The following is a 20,041-nucleotide window of genomic DNA, read 5'->3' on the forward strand; positions in this document are numbered from 1 at the left end:
TGTGTGAGACACTTAAACGCGTTCTTCAAGACACAAGACAGAAGTGTCAAGACATTACCTCCATTAGTCGGTCTACATCGTAACTCACAGGGTCTTCTATGCACACACACACACACACACACACACACACACACACACACGCACACACACACACACACACAAACAAATATCACCTTCATCCTTCGCTGTGTATACAACACTCGATAGCAAAGATGTCAGTCATTGAGAAAGGGGATGGCGTCTTTTGGCGTCATTCTGTACATGCAGTATTCCCCATGACATATCATGGCTAGTAAATATTAGAATGTGTATGTGTGTGTGTGTGTGTGTGTGTGTGGGGGGGGGCAAACTCTTCGAATTGTCCATGTGATTATCTCGTTAGGAGATTAAAAGATCTGATAGCTGTGACAGCGCACTGGTGCGTGAGACCGAGCATGAGGGAGTCGCAAAAATGGTGGAACCAGAGCTTGTACAATCCTCTCGTTCTCATGCCGTACTTCTCATTGGCTGATGAGCTATAGAAAGAATGACACATTTTACACAGATGGCAATGTACATTCTCTCTCTTCCACTCTTCCGCGGGACATACTTCAGCCAGTGACTGTTCTTCGGCTGGTCCGTGCCGATTGAAAACAAAAAACAAAACAAAACCCAAATCACGTAATCAAAAGCATAACAGTACTTTCCTTCTTGCAATACACCTTGTAGTAGCAGCCACTAACGAATATATCTATAGAAAGTGATGATGATTATAAATGTATTGCTGATAGTCATAGACAGTAATGATGATGATCGTAGAGTATGTTTGTGTTCCATAAGATGTAGACGCCATTTCTGTAACAGTAATCATCTTAATTACAGTTGCTGTGATCATTGTAATCATATCATCGCGACGATCAATGTATCATCATCATTGTCATTGTCATTTTCTTTTTCCATTCAAGGCGGTACGGCACGAAGTGTGCGGGCTGTCTACAGGGTATTCTCCCAAGCGACCTAGTGAGAAGAGCGCGAAGTAAAGTATTCCATCTCAACTGTTTCACCTGCATGGTGTGCCGGAAGCAGCTCTCCACGGGCGAAGAGCTCTACGTGGTCGACGAGAACCAGTTCATCTGCAAAGAAGACTACCTCACCAAGTGCCAACGTAAGTCTCTCGTTTCATATTCTCACTACCACGTCGACCATCTCCAATAAATAAGTTATTGTGGTTGAAAGAATCTTGGCCCCAGCCTCTGTTCCAGGGAGTCGTTGCACGCGCGCCCGCCCACGAACGCACATGTTTGGCGCACCCTACATCATTAATGCATTGTTCCATTTTTGGACACTTTTATCATTTTCATAATTTTCTTTTCTACTTTGCAGACTTATAGGTTTCGCAATGAAAGCTTCCTTTATTCTACTACGGAAGTTGTGTTTGCTTTTTAGAAAGATTGGCAGCTTAAAAGAGTCATGTGTTGTTTAAAATTACTCCTTACAGATACCTCCATAAAAAGGAGTGTTTTATTTAGAAATAGGAAGCCTTGCGTAAGCTCTGTAAGAAAGTGCATTAGCACAGCAACAAACGCGTGCATGACTGTCTAGAGCTGGCTATCTTCTAAAGTTTCCACCTTTCCCGTTGACCAGTCGCCGATTCCTTATCATAACGATAGTATCACCATTATGGAACAGTAGAAATAGATACCATGAGTACGTGGTTGACGATACATTGCGCTACTCCAAGATATCGACAAAGTAATACATTACGCTCTTGGAGAAAATATAATGGGTGTTATGAATAAACAAAACAAAACAAAAAACAAAAACGTAGCAGTCAATGAAACGGACAAGCTCTTCAGTGAATAAGATCTTTACCCTGAACTGCGTCTGTCTTTTTCTCTATAATTCTCTTTTTATATCTCTCTCCATCCATCCTTCTATCCCTTTATTCATTCATTCTTCTTCTGAGGCTCTCTTTCCGTCTTCCTCTGGTGGTATTATCTTTTTATTCCATTCTCTCTTTGACTGTCCTGTCTATACCGAGTTCACTCCCCCTTCCCCCTTCTTCACAAAAAAAGAGAAAAACTTTCTTTTCCATTCTAGTAAGACCATTGCACTTTAAATCGAACGCATCTCTCTCCCACACTGTCGGATAGCGGAACGAATACCCTTTGGGCCTGTCCGCCAGCTATGTACCCAGATAGCGTTTGACCACATTTTTTTTTTGTCTGTCTCTCTGTTGCTTTACAAAAAAAAAAAAAAAGAGCACCAAACAATTTCACATCGTCTGTACTTCACGCGCCTCTTATGCCCCCTCCGCGCGATGTGTATACAGTCGTGCGTAGATCGCTCTGCAGCCGCCCGCAATCCGTCTTCATATCACGAGAGTTATAGCCCTGAGTCGGAGGCGGTCGGTACGAGCGTGCCGCTTGCCATTGTGTGTCTATTGCACGCACGCTGGGCACGCACAAACGCCAGCAATCGAGGAAAGCAATGGGCGGTGTAGGGACATGATAGAAGAGAAATTTGTAACATTTATCAAAAAAATGCGATGCCTGAAAGAGGTGGCTTCCCCAATAAGTGATCGCCGGTTTGCGGGCAAATGTGGCCGAGCACGAGGCCGGGGATCCGCAATTCCTCTGTCTGTCTTTGTTTCGTCTCTTTATCTTGCTTCTTCTTCTTTTTTTTTTTCTGGAGTGCGCATGCGTGTGTGTCTGTATGTGATGTGTATATGCATGTCTTCCTGTGTCTGTTTGTCCGTTATTCTCGGTTTTCTTTGGTACCGGCAAAGCAGTTATGGTTATGTACTCTCATAGCTTTTATCTCAACTATTCACTTATATTGCTAACCCGCTGGGTACATGCTCATACACGTGTGTGAATGATAATTGTTATAATAATAGTCACTGTAAATGCGGACCTTCGAAGCAGACACATTAATTTTCATTATAGGAATCCAAAACATGTATTTTAGTCCAGAACCCCCTTGACCCCCCCCCCCCCTTCCCGTCAGTATATCGCCCTCAGATGTATGTTTGTTTGTTTGTTTGTTTGTAGGAACAAAGTACTGTAACCAGGGTGACAGTAGCATCAAACAATAATATCTTGTGAGTTTTATGGTATGTGTGTTTGTGCGTTTGTGTATTTATGTTTACCTCCAATCTGACTACATCCTCTTCCCTGAATTCCAAGTCATCAGAAATTCATATTTGTTTCAGTTATATATAGATTCGGTAGCTTTAAAAGTCAAAAATATGCACTCCACTAGCATGCAGCATTTGAATATGGAAAAAAAAAATTCCAGCCGGTTGTTTTCTCTTATTTCGTCACACATGAGCTCTCTGCTTGAAAAACAGATTCATGCCCAAACGGAAATGTCAACAAAGAGTTTTCTATGGCGGCTGATTTTCAGCCACATATTTGCATGAATATGGCTGACTTTCTGATGGAAAAAAAAATTATACCAACCTGTCATGATAGTAATAACAACAGTGTCTACGAGCCAGAAAGAAAGGTAGAGAGGGTGGGAGGGGGAGGGGAAGAGACTAGGGGGTGGGGAGAATAGATTGAAGGATGAATGGACAGATGTGTTGGTAAAAGGATGGATTGAAAGAGAGATAGAAAAAAAAATAGCTAGGAGAAGGGAGAAAGGGGATCGAGATCCACATGAAAAGAAAGAAACTTCTTCCTCCTTTTGCGCAGGTTCAGATATGTTCGGGCTGCCAGCACACTGTGACACCATCTGACCCAGGGAGCGCTCGGGGGTTGGGGTGTACTTTTGATCCGCTAGTTTCCAGTGTTCTTCGGGCAAATAGTAACATACACGATTAGTAAACACGGGGGAAAAACCTATTGTGAAACAAGGACATCTCGGCTTCACACACACACACACACACACACACACACGCATCTCAGAATAGAAGACTCAAAGAGAAATCATAAGACTAGGAGCAAGAAAAAATATAGAGAACGAACACAGAGGGACTGAAAATAACATTATATCATTAGAATCATTCACAAGCTTTATTTCCTTGTATTCGTCGCTGAGCAAACTTGCACTTGGCCAGAGGTTTTGTATGTTTGTGTAGCCGCGCTGTTTAAATTTGTGCCACAACAATCCGGACATAATGGTATCCGTGTGGAAAGTCGCGGTGCTGCCTCAAACAAACGGTGTGCCAGTGCTATATGTGTAACCCACTTACAACGAATGTCCCACATTCTCTTCTTCTTCTTCTTTTTTCACCTTTGCAGTGTTCCATCAAAAAATACACATTTTGGGAATTAAAAAAAATGTTCGCACCGACAAATTGATTTAAAAAAAAAAATCAAATCTTTTGAGATAAGAAGAATTGATGTAAAATCATCAATAACCTATTTTCACCATACCGTCTCCGACTGCTTGCTTATCTGTTGCGCCTTTGAAAGAGGTTTCGGAAAAGATTTTCGTTGAGATTTTCTGTATCTTTTGTATTTATATTCATAATCGTTGGGTAATACTAATTGCTTGCCACCTGCTGCAGATTTCATGACTGAATTGAAAACCACTGATTTGTGGGTGTTTTGTTTTGTTTCGTTTTTGTTTTTTTGTGTTTTTTTTTTTGGGGGGGGGGGTGGTCGCTAGGTAGTGAATGCATTTTTGGCAGATCTGCTGTGACGGATATATAATACACTCTTAATCTTTTATTTCAACGCTTTTCAAATATATTCAATATCAAATCTACCGTTCCCAATTCAGCAGTATCTGCAATACATGGTACATTGCAGATACTGCTTTTTTCCCTGGGGAATTTTCTACTTGGAATATCCATGGTTATCTTTACATTGCATGTTTGCATGAATTAGGCCATTTGGTGTAAGTAATTCCTATCGCAATTTCGCTCAAGAGAAAGCTTGATAATCACGGGAATTGGGTAGTTGGTACACTCAAAGGTGTGAAGAAAAGAGAGAAAGAAACAAAGAAACTCGTAATATATCATTATTTGGGGTAAAATCTTACTCGCTTCCTTGGCGCGTCTCAGCGTTGAATGGTACGCAGAGACATGGTTGGAAAAGACAATTAAGGAGCTTCGAAGCTTCTAGGAAAAGAGAATGCTGTCCAGGATACCGTTTCATGAAGGTTGTCAGGCCGACAAGTTGTCAGTCTTTGACAGTCACCGTAGTAACAGTCAGTATCTCAGCCAATCAAAGCCAAGGATTTTAATGAACTAAGATTGTCAGAGACTGACAAGTTGTCAGGGATGACAACTTTACTGGAAACGGCGCCCAGTCCACGCAACAGGTGCGAACAGGCTCGTCTTGGATTCTGACAGCAAATCGATTTGTGCATGGGAGAGACAATGGACCTCTTCTTGAAGTGTTGGATCCAAATCGGAGGTGCGTTCTCAGAATCGAAAACCAATGAAGGTAAACATCAACTTTACCGGTAGCAGCAAATGTGTCGCAGACTTTGTTTTGGGCTTCCTCGCAGTGTCGAAACTTCACGAACAACTTTCTAGCTGAAAAACATAATATCCTATACAGTTGTTATATTTGAACGAGTACTCCCTAGTAAGGCAATGGCAGGGGTTTCTCATTGTGTATCAATGACAAGAAAACACGAGGAGAAACGGAGAAATCGATCGGAGGAGGGTGTCATGTGTGATGGTAAGAAGGAGGAGATGAAGGGTGGGGGAGGGCGGGGTATGAAAAGAGGTTACGAGTTCGCCAAGTTCAGGACGGTTGGTGTCCCGTAGACGCCACTCGAGTGTTTGGTTGTGCACGTTGTCCAAACATCGGAACGCTACATCAAACGGCCGCCGGTGCGCCTCGCTGCGACGCACGGCGAGCGCCCGCTCGCGTGAGATAGGAGCGGCGTGGAGAAGCGGGGTCGAGCGAAAACAGAACCGGAGAAAGAAGACGGAGAATAAACGGGAGAAAAGCAGGACTGGGAAAAGAATACAAGCAGAAAAAGGAGAAAATCTGAGAGGTTGCTTGCACTTTTAGCGCAAATACGTTTGTGTTGGTCTTATTATTATTCATGTGGCCTCCATACCTTGCCAGTCCAAAGTGTACTCATACTACGCAGTGTGTAGTTGAGCTGAAGGGCTGGTGCACTCACTTTATTGGTACTGCAAATGGCTGTGCCAAACTTTTCTCATGTCTACACTCCTGTCTTAACTATAAATGTGCATAATACTCACGGAGGGGCTAATAGCGTGCTCTATGGACTCATCATCATCATCATCATCATCATGCTAATCCCAATCAAATCAAACCCAAGCTTCGTTATATACTTCAGTTCAAACTAAAGGTGATCCCAACACAGCAGGACCTGTATTAAAAAAGAAAAACAAAAGAAAAACAAGCTGAGTATGTGATCGAGATTAAGTTCGCCAATCCACCCCCTTCCCCTTGTGAAAAGTAGCACTTTAAAGCAAACATTTTATTTTAAAGAGTATACAGGATATGCCTTACCGTTTCATAGACACACAAGAAAATCCAACATACTGAATAGAGTAAATATGCAGTTATGGCTTCCTGGAATACTAGTAAGGGGACAAAACAGGAAAAAAAAAATAAATTGACACCTTCTCTGTGATCTCTTCTAATTCGGCCGTTTTCTGTATTGTTTACACGGATTTCTCTTACTCCGCCATTACTAACAAATTCACGGATTCGTCTGAAGACATGGAAGAGGGTTCTTCGTCTCGAGCCGAAAGGCGGCGGATGGGGAGGAGGAGAAGAAGAAAGCGAACAGGCGGAGATCGGTGGATGGACGTAACACAAGGACATCCAACACCACTTGGTGGCCCGCGTCGAAGTCGTCATCGGCCGGTGTCGAGAATTGATGACGACAGGTTGGGCGCAGAGTGGTGACGCGAGGGTTGTCGCGAGCCGGCTTCGCAGCGGGGGTTCGCCCGCGGGGTGTCCCGGTTAGTCTTGTTGAGGTGGAGGAAGAGGAGAAGGAAGAGGAGGAGAAGGGAGGGGAGGAGGAGAAGGAGGTGGGGATGATACGGGACGGCGGAGGAAATACACAGACGGGCAGCCATCAACACAAAAACTTGTGAGAAACATTTTAAAAAAATCTCCGCAAAACCTCAACCTCAAAGGCAACCAGGTAGAGCTCTGTAGACTCACCGCATCTCTGTCTTATCAAGGAGGTGCTACTTTCGCCTAGTACCTCCTTGATCTTGCGAGAAGATAACTTGAAGAGAATCCTTCTCGTCTAGTCTGAGTATAAGACAAAGATGACGATGAAAAGGAAGTAGAATATTGATGCAAGTATATGCTCGACGACATGTTGACGAGGTTATATTTTGTGTGAGATATCCTGTAATTTAATTATTAGTCAATGTCACGCACGTTCAAAGAAAGCACTCAGTGAGTAAGTGAGCGTACCCTCATATAAGGTAATGAGCATATTCGTCACCGGATAAGAAGACCGACAGATGACAAGAGAGGGGGGTTGGGGAGGGGGGGGGGTCATAGTATGGCACAGGTATCACAACTCTCAGCAATCAATGTCGTACACGTCGTTTGATTTTCGCCATTCAATCCAATGTGGAAAGACACTCTGATAAATCTTTACACACTTTTCGCTGGTCCCATATTCATTTCTAGAGAGTGGCAGTTGTGTGTGACGTGAAGGAGTCATCTTGAAAATATGTCACTCCATCGCTGTTGTTAGCATCCTGACGAGGTTCCTCAGCTTCTTTCAAGAAGTTTGGCGATGAGCTGACCGTAAAGAGGCAAGCATCCGTAAGGGATGCGGCTCCTCACTATGTTTGTTTGTTTGTATGTTTGTTTCTTTGTTTGTTTGTTTATTTGATGGGGTATCTATCACTTGCGATCCTTGAACCTTCTCCAAGATAGATAGTATTGGAAGTATAGGAAAGTATTTATACTTCAGACCAACGTGGAATCGAAGTGAGTACAATGTATTGACTTTTGATTCAGCAGCTCTGCCGATTAACGCGCGTGTCCGAGTCTGAATAGAGAGACTATAGATACCTGTCGCGCTGCGTGTGGTTCGCCGTGTTGCCGAGGATGGTCCGCAGACAAGAAACTCGACAGATCAGAGTGGGTAGATGAGTTAAAATCAAAACACTTTCTGGTATTGCCGATGGTTTCGATACCATCCAGCTATAGTATCACTATCAGAGATCAAATGATGGTCCTACATTCTTTTAACGATCTATTTGTAGCAAATTCTCTTTTACTTTTTTTTTTACTCCAATTATGACTTCAGATATAAAACAAGTGAGAAATAAATAAAGGCTGATGAAAAATTATGTATTACATATTGCACTAGGGCACGTTCAAACGGGTACATGGAGAGAAATTGCTTACGTGTAGGGGAAAAGCAAAGCCAGACAGAATCGTCTAAAAATGATATTCAGAAAAGCTTAGGAAACAGAGTTTTCTGAGAGTAGAAGAGTAGATGGTAGGAGAAAGAGAAGAATGACAAAAAAGACGCCGATAAAGACATCTAAAAAAAAAAACGGAAACGAAAGCAAAGAGAAGCCGATGAGATGGACCGAGAATTCCAGTGGCCTCATTATAGAGAGAAAGGAAGGGCGAGAAAACCGAGGAAAATGGAGTTGGTAGCAACTTAGGATAAATAAAGACCATCCTTTGACTACGCACTGCCTCGTACGATCGCGATTTCTGGCGAACAATGCACCGTTATGCCTAATGTAATAAGAGACTCATTATGACACTATCACTAGTACCCAGGCGACGGTTCGGACTATTTCACTCGCTTTCTCCGTCCTCCTTTTTTGATATCATTATTATTCTCTCGCGCAAAATAAATCTTCGCCAGGGTACATCATACATTTGAATTTGCCTGCCAGTCGTAGGGTGGAAAAAAAAAGAATTGGAGGAAAACAGCGGGAAAATGAGAAATGTGTGGTAAAAATTGTTTTCGAGAAATTAGTGACTTTGTAATGGCGGAATCTAGGTCCGTGTCACCCCGTTGCCATTGAAGCTGCCTGTTGAGCTAGAGAGTGACTGTGATTGCTCGTCGGAGTTCGCTTTGGTAGTTTGTGGAGAGGCGCAGCTATAATGCGCTAATGCAATGGACCTGGGCAAGGGTACGACAAATAATCATGTCTACTCTTTAATTTGCACCCTCTTCCTTTTTTTCCCTCCTTCACTTTCTTCTCTTAAGGGATGAAATAACCGAAAACCTTGCCGTAAGAAGGAAGAATAATAATTGTACATTAGTCAATGGGGAAAAAAAGAATCATCATATATTGAACCTATTTTTCACGTATAAAGAAACACATAAGTGACGTAATGAATGACGTTTGCCTTCATTCCTGGGACGCGGGAGAGACCCAGATTTCGGTAATTCACAATTCATTGTAATTTGAATGCTATGGTGGCGCTGTACAAAAGCGCTAGATTTTTTGGAGGTGAAAGTTTCGACACCGCGAAAAAAAAAAACACGTCCTCAATACAGTGTCATCGGAAAAGTGGCACACCGAACTAACATCGCCCTTTGAAGAAATGTGGAAAGAGAGTCTGAAAAGAGAAATTTTCTTTTTCGTTTGCATACATGATAATGATCGAATTCAAAGTTATACGATCATCGTAGGAGCCACAACTAACTTTTGAATTAGCAGACTGAAAAGAAAGTTGCAGTGTTTGAATGAGTTGGGGTCAATAATCCGACCCATTTACGTGTATATATATATATATATATATATATATATATATATATATATATATATATATTACTCGTTTTTACAATAATTGCGGCAACGAGACAAGTTGAGGCTTATGAGGGCTTTTTGAGTACTCCGTTGTAATCTGCCAGTAAAATCATGCCATAAAACGTATGCAAAAATCAGCGTTGGAGACAAACGCGTGGAATTTTTGCGTTATAATCTCAAGACGGGGATTTGTTTTTCACTGAGCCGACCTTTAGCGAAACCCCACAATATTATGCTTCAGAAGTAAATGCGAGTATCAAACTGCAGCTGAGCGAGATTTAGAATTAAGCCAATTGCGCCGGCAAAAAAAAAAAAAGGTGACTTTCTCCACTCTGTAAAGTTTCCTCCTCATCGCAAAGATGTGTGGACCGCGTCATGCTTCTTTTCATCGATCGAAATTAAACGGTTTCTCCTCCAGTTTTAGAACTGAGGAGCACTGAACAGCTAAAATGAATATCGATGTTCTCTGTCTTTCTTTTTAATACCTTGAATGGAGTATTAGCCCTAATTCCACTGTAAGTCAGGTGCTTCATTCCAGACCACCACTGCACTCAATATTCATCATCACATCCATACCGAGAAATCTCCTCATATTTCTGGTGCACTAATACTGAAGGGAAAGAAAAAGAGACAGGCGCGTCTCCGAATCAAAGCGAACAAAATGAATGCTCCTCATGCAAATCACCAACTGACGCAAGTTTATCTGTTGTACCGCGGGCTTTGTTATGGTGGGTATTTGCCGCTCATACTCTTGCTTTCTACCCGTTTGTAAAAAGCCGCGGTAAAGAGGATATAGGGCGCGGGAATTTATCTTATACACCTCTCTACCTCACTTTGAGGCATTGGTATACTGTAAGGAGTTTTAGAGAAATTGGGCTAAAAGGGCTGAGAACTGGAATGTTGAATCACAGTCTGTTCTTCATTGTTTCAACCAGTGCGTGGCATGGAGAGTCAATGAGGGGGCATGAAATGTGTAGTAATTACCTCTCTGTTTCTCCCGCTTTATCTCTTCGCCTCCCCCTTCTCTCTTTCTATATGTGTTTTTTTTTTTTCTTCCCGAGATGTTTGCATCTAGATGCACTAATCTGGACGTAAGATAGTTCCCTTATTATGGGCACTCTCATCGACAAAGTGTGTCAACGTATTCAAGTAGATCTCTCACACTAGAAAGAAAAACAACGGGAAAACGTTGGCATGCATTTGATGCTTTTCTCAATTCCACGCAATGTCTCTCACCTTTCTGTATATATTTATTTAGGCCTATGTATGTATGTATATAATTATGTATGTATGTATATGCATTTTGATGCGAAGACAAAGTGGCAGAAAGAGTAGTTTAAGTTTCCACATCCTTTAAAATGATTATGTCATGAATGACTTTTTTGGGGGGGGGGATTTCGTTCCACATGAAATTTTGTGATTTTGAAGCGCACTTAAGAAGGAGAAAAAAGACATTGACGTTTACGCTTTCTGTCTTGACTACACTGTGATAATACATTGTAAGTTTACAGGAGATCAGCCATATAACTATAGACTCAATTCTTAAATACTTCGAAGTTTGGTAATCAACGATTGATTCGCAGTAAAGAGAACAATGGTGTCGAGATTAGGCGTTGATTCTAAGCAACAAGCATGGTGCCTATATACTTGGTGTGCTAGTGTCCCCAGATACACTACAGGGACCACTTCCCATCCGGAATAAAGAGCGCGCGGACTATCGCTCACAGATCGTCTGCTTATAATAGGCGTTGGTCGTGACTCTGCTATGGGTACGGAGATTGGCGCGGACGCGACTCGGGGACAATGCGACGCATTGCAAAGCCCTACGACAAACACTGCGACGCGACTACACGGTGTGGTCTCCGTTTGCCGACAAAAACCTCAACAGAAATCAGAGCATTCGAGACACAAGGATAAAAAAGACGTAGTCTTCATGCACTTTTTTCTTTCTTAATGATATAATATGTATGTTTGTATGTGTTTGTGTGCATATGAATGATGTATGAATGTGTATGTGGCAGAGAAAAGGAGAGAATGGGAGAATGAGGGGGGGGGGGAGAGGGAGGAAAAAGAAGGTTTGATATTCAGGTGTTAGATACCTTTGTGCAACGTGCAGCGCCACAAACGACAGAGTTTTACTTGTTGCCCAACACCGCACAAGACAAAGTGTCGTAGGTCAAGAGCGTGAATAACCAGGCTCCCCGCTATAGCCACTCCGACCCCAACCTCACTTCAAATATACACATTCGCCTCGATTAAAGTGCAGCTCAACTTTGGCGACATATTTTTGTGGTTGTGTGCAAACGGCGTGTCGTCAAAATGCGCCCTATTTTTTTCTCAAGTAGGCGTCATGCATGGTTCGAGTCATAGAGGGGCGGAGGAAGGGAGGGAACACGAGCCACGGCTGCCAGCTGGAGTGAAGACCTTTGGTAAAACTTTCCCGCTATACCACGATCAAGGATTTTTCGTGCATGGCAAGAGAAGGAAGGATATAACTCGGCCAAATCACTGTGCAATGAGATAACGCAATCATCAATCTTATAAGATCACATTAAATATATCATCACGTGATTTTCTTGTTGATACTGTCGTCGTGATTTGTGGAGGTCATTATAAAACAAATAATGACCGTTTTCACCTGAGTCAATAAGCACAGCGCAATTTCAGTGATGCTTGTTTTTCAAATCCGCCGCAACTCCAAGTGCCAATTTTCGGCTCTCGCATAAAAGCTAATAATCATCAGGCGTGGGACTCTTGTCTTTCCGAGAAGTCGAAATAAAAACACCACGCTAAGTTATCCTCAAAAGCTTATAATATTATCTTCTTTAATGGAGACGTTTTACGTTTTTGTTTTTGTTCAGGGTCAAAGCTGTTATTTTTCCTCCTCCGCATCAGGTTGAAGTTCTAATGTTATGGGTTGCAGAGATGTCAGACACTTACATACACCCTCAGTAGACCCTCTTAAACCTCACGGGACCCCAAGGGACAGACCGCCACTTGTCAATGCTACTCATAACTATTCATGGTCAAACACGAAAGCCGCCGGAGCCGCCCAAATTTTGAAGGCTCAAACCCGTAAAACCATTTGACGTCTTTTAGTCTCAAGGTATATAAGGGGAAAAACAAACGTGCAATGGCGCCCGAACGAGAGAACACACACAGACGCACACAAACACACACACACATACACACACACACACACACACACACACAAAATCATAAAAATCTGAAACTATGTCTGATACAGATTGTATGACAAGTTTTTTGACAGGTCGTGTGAACACAGTTTGGGAAAAAATGGAAAGCGTCAAATCGCACATTTGTTTCATATGACCGCTGACAAATTCAGCGTTCTTTATCGTCTTCGATTTTTAATGACCCCTTTACAGCAGGACGCTTTAGAGATTGTTGTAGTTAGTCTCGACATTAGCAAACCTTTGCTGATGTTTCGGACACGCCCTTCTTCTTCTGCTGAATTCCAAAACAAAGCTACGTATAGTTTTAGCAGCGAAATTACATCCTAAGAGGGCTAATGTTTTACTCTTGAAGGCCTTTTTCGTAAATTTTGGCGTGCTCTTGAATATCTTGACTGGCAAAATGAATTTCCAAGAACTTATTTCAGGCTGCGTAAGCTAAAAGCAGCACAGAACAATAACATAACAAATTTTAGGAAGTTGCCAGTTTCAGTGTTTGGTCTTCTAGCGATCTCTTCATAACATTCATTCCATCCCAGTTTATCTTCATGGACAAGCTGCTATCGGAATTATATCTTCACGGTTCAAAGTTCAAAGGTTTCGAAAAAATGAAATTTCGCAATAATTATTTTTGTCGGATTGTTCCTCCAACGGATAACTCAGATCATGTCACCATTATGTTTCAATATGTAGAGGGCCACATGTGCACTTGAACTTGAAACACAGAAAACAAACACCGGAGATAGTGGGGCTGGCAGAACGCACGAGAATGAGTATAGACAAGATGGAAAGTCAAATATGTGAAGAGAAATAGATGGTTAGGTTAGGAAAGAGAGGGAGAGAGAGAGAGAGAAAGGGAAGAAAATATTGTGGTTTTGCTCGATCCCAAGGGGACTATTCTACAGTCATCACCCTCGCCGACTTACAAGTTCTTGGCTGTTAACCCGGTGATTCGGGGCGGCTATTGCTTCTAGTGACCCCACGGCTGCCCTCTCGCCTTTGAACTTCACCGCCGCCCCGCCCAATGAAATGACCCTTACGAGACCCGGTAGGGCAGGGAACATTCTAAAATGCAAATTGCCGTGGGCAGCCATAAATGGGTAAGGGAGGGGGGGGGGGTTATAGGGAAGGAGGGAGGGGTATGGCGAAAGAAAGGTGAAGAGATGATACGTAGTGAAAGATACACAACAAAATACATGGAGAGGTAGGAAAATGTATAGGTCTACTATTACCATTTTTACCAAGGGTGTGTGATGGAACGAAGTATTTAGATAACGTGTACACCTAATCATTTCATTTTTTTAATCTGGTTTATTTCATCATATGTGAAACGTGTTTTTTTTTTTTGGGGGGGGGTGGGGGTGTCAGAAGAAAAAGATCTTTGCCGATTTCCCTGTTTATTGTAATTTGTAGAACTGATTTATTGAGTGAGGAAGTGTATTCCATCTACCCAGTCTGTTGCGTCAGAGCAGACGATGTTATTTCAAAACGGACGATGTAACTTCAGTACGGAATTTTATGATAATATAAAAGTCGTTTACAGGATATTGCGTCATTGTTAGCAAACAGAAGTAGGAGCTCATGATGTCAGCATCACACGGAGGATGTGGTCTCCAAGGCTGTGAGCATGGTCCAGATTCTCTCGCCTTGGCATTCCTCCACCCTTGACTCATACCGCCACACGAGCAAACAGTCAACATCGTAAAGCATCGCGCCCCGTCGTATAAAGTGACGACTGCACATAATGTTTCCATTCTCCCCTTTTACCTCACCCGCACCACCCACTGCTACCACCACTACTACTACTACCACCACCACCACCACCATACACACCACAGGACCGGAGAGCTGGCGAAATTTACGCAGAAGTCACAAAACTTTCACCCATTATAAATGTTTCAAATTTGACCGATTATATGATATCTCTTTCTCTCACCGAACGCACACTGATGCAGGCTGAGTCGACTTCTCACAGTCCCAGTCGGGTGGCGCACGCACCCCAGCCCGCTCCTGTATGGAAGAATGAATCGTCCCATCTCTACCTTTCTGATATTTCTCTCCTCCTTGTCCTCTCGAACCCGCAGTTGGCCACCGTTTAACAGCCCATAACGTCTTGGAATGGAGACTCGGTCTCTCCCGTCGTCGCCGAATTTATAGGCACCGTCTTTGTTGGTATAAAGAAAGGCGACCAGTGTGATCTGGTTGGAGAGAGGAGAGTACGAGCAGCTATCAAAATCATATCAAAGTCGCAGTCGGCACCAAATGAAAGAAATGGACATAATAATTGAGAAGTCATCCGACGAGACACCTTAAAAGTGACACCGTAATAAAGGAGAGAAATTATGTCCTCTAGAACTCGCATCATTTTTTTTTTTTTTTTGGGGGGGGGGGAGGGGGAGGGGGTTCCATGCATGACTTCCACTTGCGTTCCTCATACAAATTTCGCCTTGTGTGTTGGCATTTTTTTTTTCCAATTGTCATCATTTGTTTCCGGACGAAATCTTATCTCGTCCGGATTATAAGTTTTAGCATTTCAGCACTCGTTCCTGTTTCTTCCATATTCTTTGAATTGGAAGTGTCATCTGTATCATGGTGTTTATACAAAAGACATACCTTCACGATACATGTGGCATCTCCGTATAATGTTTATTAAAACATTTACATTATGGTGATTTTTTTTTTTTTTTTTTTTGGGGGGGGGGGGGCTTCTCTTCTGTGAACATTTTCCTCGGTTTCCGTGTTTACAAGAGTCATTCATGTATTGCAAAATCTTGCTGTCATCTAATAACGATTATCGAGCATTCGTTAGCGTGTTGGTTCGCTACAAAGAAAAACAAACAGCTCATGAAATACGATTTGCATTCATAGTTATTATATCATTAAACGAGCATCCTTGGTGATTGTTAGTCAACGACACTGCTGTTGCTTTTTGTTCTGTTGACTGTCATTTTCGTTGCTTTTCTAGGATTGTACAAAGGTGCCGTATACCATGGAGATATCTCCAGGTTTATACGAGTTATGTTGAAAGGTCCTGTTTACCTTTGGGAACAGTGATTAAAATGTTCAAGATATCACATTTGATGCATATGTGTAGGTCTGTTGTATCACAAAACATCCTATCATGTAGCATTTTCGCAATGAAGCCTAAAAGATAAGGAGATATTAGTATTTTTCTCAATAAACCATAACTGTGGACGGTTTAGTCTAGAAACATTTTTATTATAACTATTGTTCACACTTTGTGTATTTAACAATACTTAACATCGATTATACAGATTCAAATTTTTACAGTGGTCGTTTCTATCCATAACTCACATTTCAGAACTGTTTTAAAGCACTAATGCTGGGTTTTTGTTTCATCTGCAAATGGTAAATTATGCCTTTTAACCTACAAAATATAACATCTGAAGCCATAGATCTTTGTGTCATCGCATTTACTCCCTCCGTCCCTTAAGCCCCCCCCCCCCGTCTATATATATATGTCCCTCCTTGTTACCTCATTCTCACTCTAGTTTTAAATAGCTTCCTATCCCCTTGTTGGGGAAGACCGTTAATCGAATATGACAGTGTTAGAAAGCGCGCAGTGTCTATATGTAACAAGCTAACATTCCCTGTAGCAGCGGAGATGGACGCCTTCGTACACACGAAAGGAGAGAGAGAGTGAGAGACGAAGAGGGAGTAAGTGAACGTGGTACCATTATTCCGTGATGGCGGCAAAATGTGACATATACAAAGCATTAGAAATGGGCGTGCATTGTATGAAATGTATGTCCCGTTTCTAACGCCTCTTTTTCGCTAATTCATTTAGGGGCGATTGTAGCTCGCCGGCACTCAATTAAGCCGCGCGCGTACGACATACGAACATTGATTTGATTTAGGGTTAATATACCGGAGGTCATTGAATAGACACGGAACACGATTTCTCACAAACCGTTTCTCGATTCAGTTTGTCCCGGCTTCATCCAGAACGGTTCCTTTTTTTTTCCATTTTCTCCTACTATTTCTCTCTCTATTTCCTGTCCTTTTTTTTTGCGTGATTTCCTCTATTTTTGGTTTTCGAAACAACAACAACGAATTCGCGGGCGCAATGTAAGTTTATCAAATTAGAGCCACAAGCAGTCGCATAAAATAAATCTCATAGCACTGCTTTGATCAATTATGATTATAAGCATTGCTTTAATGACTGACGATCAGATGCGCACCTGTATTGAACAGACGAAAAGGGGGTTTCTACAATCACTTTGACTCAAAGATACGGCAGTATTTTGACAGACAATCGCTAATATGCCATTTAGGACCTGCCCTGTTGGACGGCCAGACACATGATTATGAGAACACGAGAATTAAACATCATGATTTCTCGGGGTGAATATAATGAGAACAATTAGATTCATTTCTGGCTTCTTATCAAATGTTCAGCGTGTGGAAGATTTGCCTACGGACACGTGTTGGGCACATGTATACATCGTGTCTTATATCGGAGTCTTAGATACATAATAAGGAAATCGAAATTGCAGTATGAATTTATCACTCCTATACCAAAGACCGAAGACTTAAAAGTGGAATAAACGGTACTGATTGATCATCAATACTTTCTTTTTTCTTCGCTGAAACTATCTTTTATCACACAACTATTCAAGTATGATAAGAAATGTTATTCGTTTAAAGTGGGAGATATTTAATCAGTAATAATTTCATTTTATTATCACTTCCTATCAATTTTTCTGCACCATATTCGGTGGTATAAGTTACACGAAACTTGAGGTCCGCTTCTACATTGGACTGCAGCATGATATTTTGCCATAGATATCTCTTTTTTTTCAGTCTGCCTCAGTACCCCCTCCCCCCCCCCCCCTCTCTCTCTCTGCTGCTGCTGCTGCTGCGCTGTGACCCGGTAGGTTGACCGATTAACCGTGTCTACTATCGATTTCTTACGTAATGCCCATCGCGAAATATCGGGCGACGGAAATGGAGACGATCGATCGGCACACGATACTTTCCACTCCCAGCCGTTATGCATGCAACCTCATGATGAACTGTCAACTGCGAAATCATATCAGTAAATGGCCAAAAGCAAAGAGAATTTCGGAGTAAAAGGCTTAAGACGATGTATCTCTAAAAATCTGGGATTTACACCCATTTCAAAACTGCACGGATAGATTTTGAAGATTATTCTCAAAATGAGGGTTTTTATGCATGTTTTCTCCGTTGTATTGTTTATTGTTTCTTCATTATTCCATAGCACTACAAGAAATTCCTTTGATACTGTAAGGAAATGCCTCAGGGTATGCTATGCGGAAAGTTAGCGCAAAACCGGCGACATATCTGGAGATTTGTGTCAAACTTCCTACGCATAACCATGGAGCTCCTCCATGGTTTAACGTCTCCCATTTATGTGGCAACATGTTGTACTTGTCTTTTTTTACGGATATTATTTGATAACACGTAGATTAGAATGAACACTTAATGGCGCGAAAAAAAAAAATCCCAGGCAGCTTGGCTTACATTTTAGTCGACTGCGGATTACCGGTTGCTGAAAGGATGAACTACGTATAAGTCTATTGTCAGAAGACAATATCTTCTTTTTTTTCCCCCTTCACCGAGAGAAATCCCCGTAAAAGGAATACTTTGATGACAAGGTTTTTGATACAACAAGAAGTTTGCCTACGTCGGCAAGCGTCTAAATGTGGTACACGGTACACAATCAACTTGTCTTTTGTTGGCCAGATAGATATATAAGTATTTCCAGCTTAACTTAAAAAAGCGCACTCCATTCTTTAGGGGCTTTAACCGGCCACTTAGCTTCATTTCCAGTGTGACATTTTCTAATCGTCAGAGTGCCTCTATTCTGGTCTCTAACTGAAACTAATGGAAGCATGAATATCAAAGTTATTTATGTAGAACACTAAATCTGTCCAAGCCTAGGGACTCATTGAGATAAATCGGGGTATTATTGACACACACACACACACACACACACACACACACACACACATACATATGCATATATATATATATATTATATGCAACTTAGCAGGCGTTTGTTGTTTATTTTTATTGCTTTGGTTACACTGAGATTGCGCACGCTAATAGGATATTCATACCATACTGTTACTATTACTGTGAAGATTTTCAAGCACTTTCATCCCTGACCAAGGGGGAGGTCCCCAAAAATTTGGATTTTGAATAAAAACCAATTGGCATTTAAAAGGGGATGGCGAGTAACTGATCAGTGGGAATCAGTGGAAATGCTGGAGGATGATTGTTCCAATCCTTGTGGGATTCATTTAAGAGTACATTATATATTTATTGTTGTGTGAAAATTATTTACTTCAGAATGGTCTCATATTCAAGTAATGTGCAGTTTAATGTTTCCAGGTTAGCGTGCCTGGTCAGTGACGAGGCATTAATCTGCACATTACTTGAATATGAGACCGTTCTGAAGCAAATAATTTTCACACAGCAGTAGATATATAATGTACTCTTAAATGAATCCCACAAGGACTGGAACAATCATCCCTCAGCATTCCCACTGATCAGTTACTAGCCATCCCCTTTAATGTATTCCTCTATCGTGCCATTGCTATTACTATTAATATGTCTGTATAGATGCATTGAAAATGGAAAAGAGCAGTTAAATGTATTCACGAAAATGCGTACCAAAGAAAGTTCTGGGTAGCTTTCCAGGGCAGAGTTCTTAACATTGTTACCCGTATAGTCCATGTTCAGGATAGTTTGGTGGAGAATGGATGGGGGGGGGGGGTGAGGTGATACGGTTTGGGTAGAGACTCTCCTGCCACGACGCCGCTGCGCGCTGCCGAGTTCACGGTCCGGACGAAGCGTACGACACGGGCAGTATGTGCCATTTATGTGCCGCGAGGCATGTCGGTTCTTTTTGGCAGGCACGATACGCCAAGGTCACCAGGTGCCAACGGTGATCACACCGGGTGTGCTCTGGGGACGGACTGGCAGCGACGAAACGGGTCAGCGGGCTGTCCCATCTGTAGCGCATTCTCCGCTGGTTTTATATCAGTCACAAGCCCTTAGCTGTCGGTCCGTTGGTTCCACAGCAATCTTACAATCTTCATGTCCTCAGTCTGTCTCATGTTATAGGTGTTCTATTTACGATGCGATAAAACCAGTTCACTTTTATAAGGCTTTGATGTGTTACTCA

At 42.1% G+C, this 20,041-nt stretch overlaps 1 protein-coding gene across 1 annotated transcript in view; it reads left to right on the forward strand.

Moving 5' to 3' along the window:
- LOC140226953 (LIM/homeobox protein Lhx5-like) overlaps window positions 1-20,041 on the forward strand; it is an 81,975-nt gene that overhangs the window by 17,934 nt on the left and 44,000 nt on the right. Inside the window, exon 2 of the mRNA XM_072307387.1 lies at window positions 945-1,144. Within this exon, the coding sequence (XP_072163488.1) occupies window positions 945-1,144 (200 nt within the window). The remainder of the gene's footprint in view (window positions 1-944; window positions 1,145-20,041) is intronic.

The sequence above is a fragment of the Diadema setosum genome, chromosome 4, assembly GCF_964275005.1.
Source record: "Diadema setosum chromosome 4, eeDiaSeto1, whole genome shotgun sequence".
In the NCBI taxonomy this organism is placed as follows: domain Eukaryota; kingdom Metazoa; phylum Echinodermata; class Echinoidea; order Diadematoida; family Diadematidae; genus Diadema; species Diadema setosum.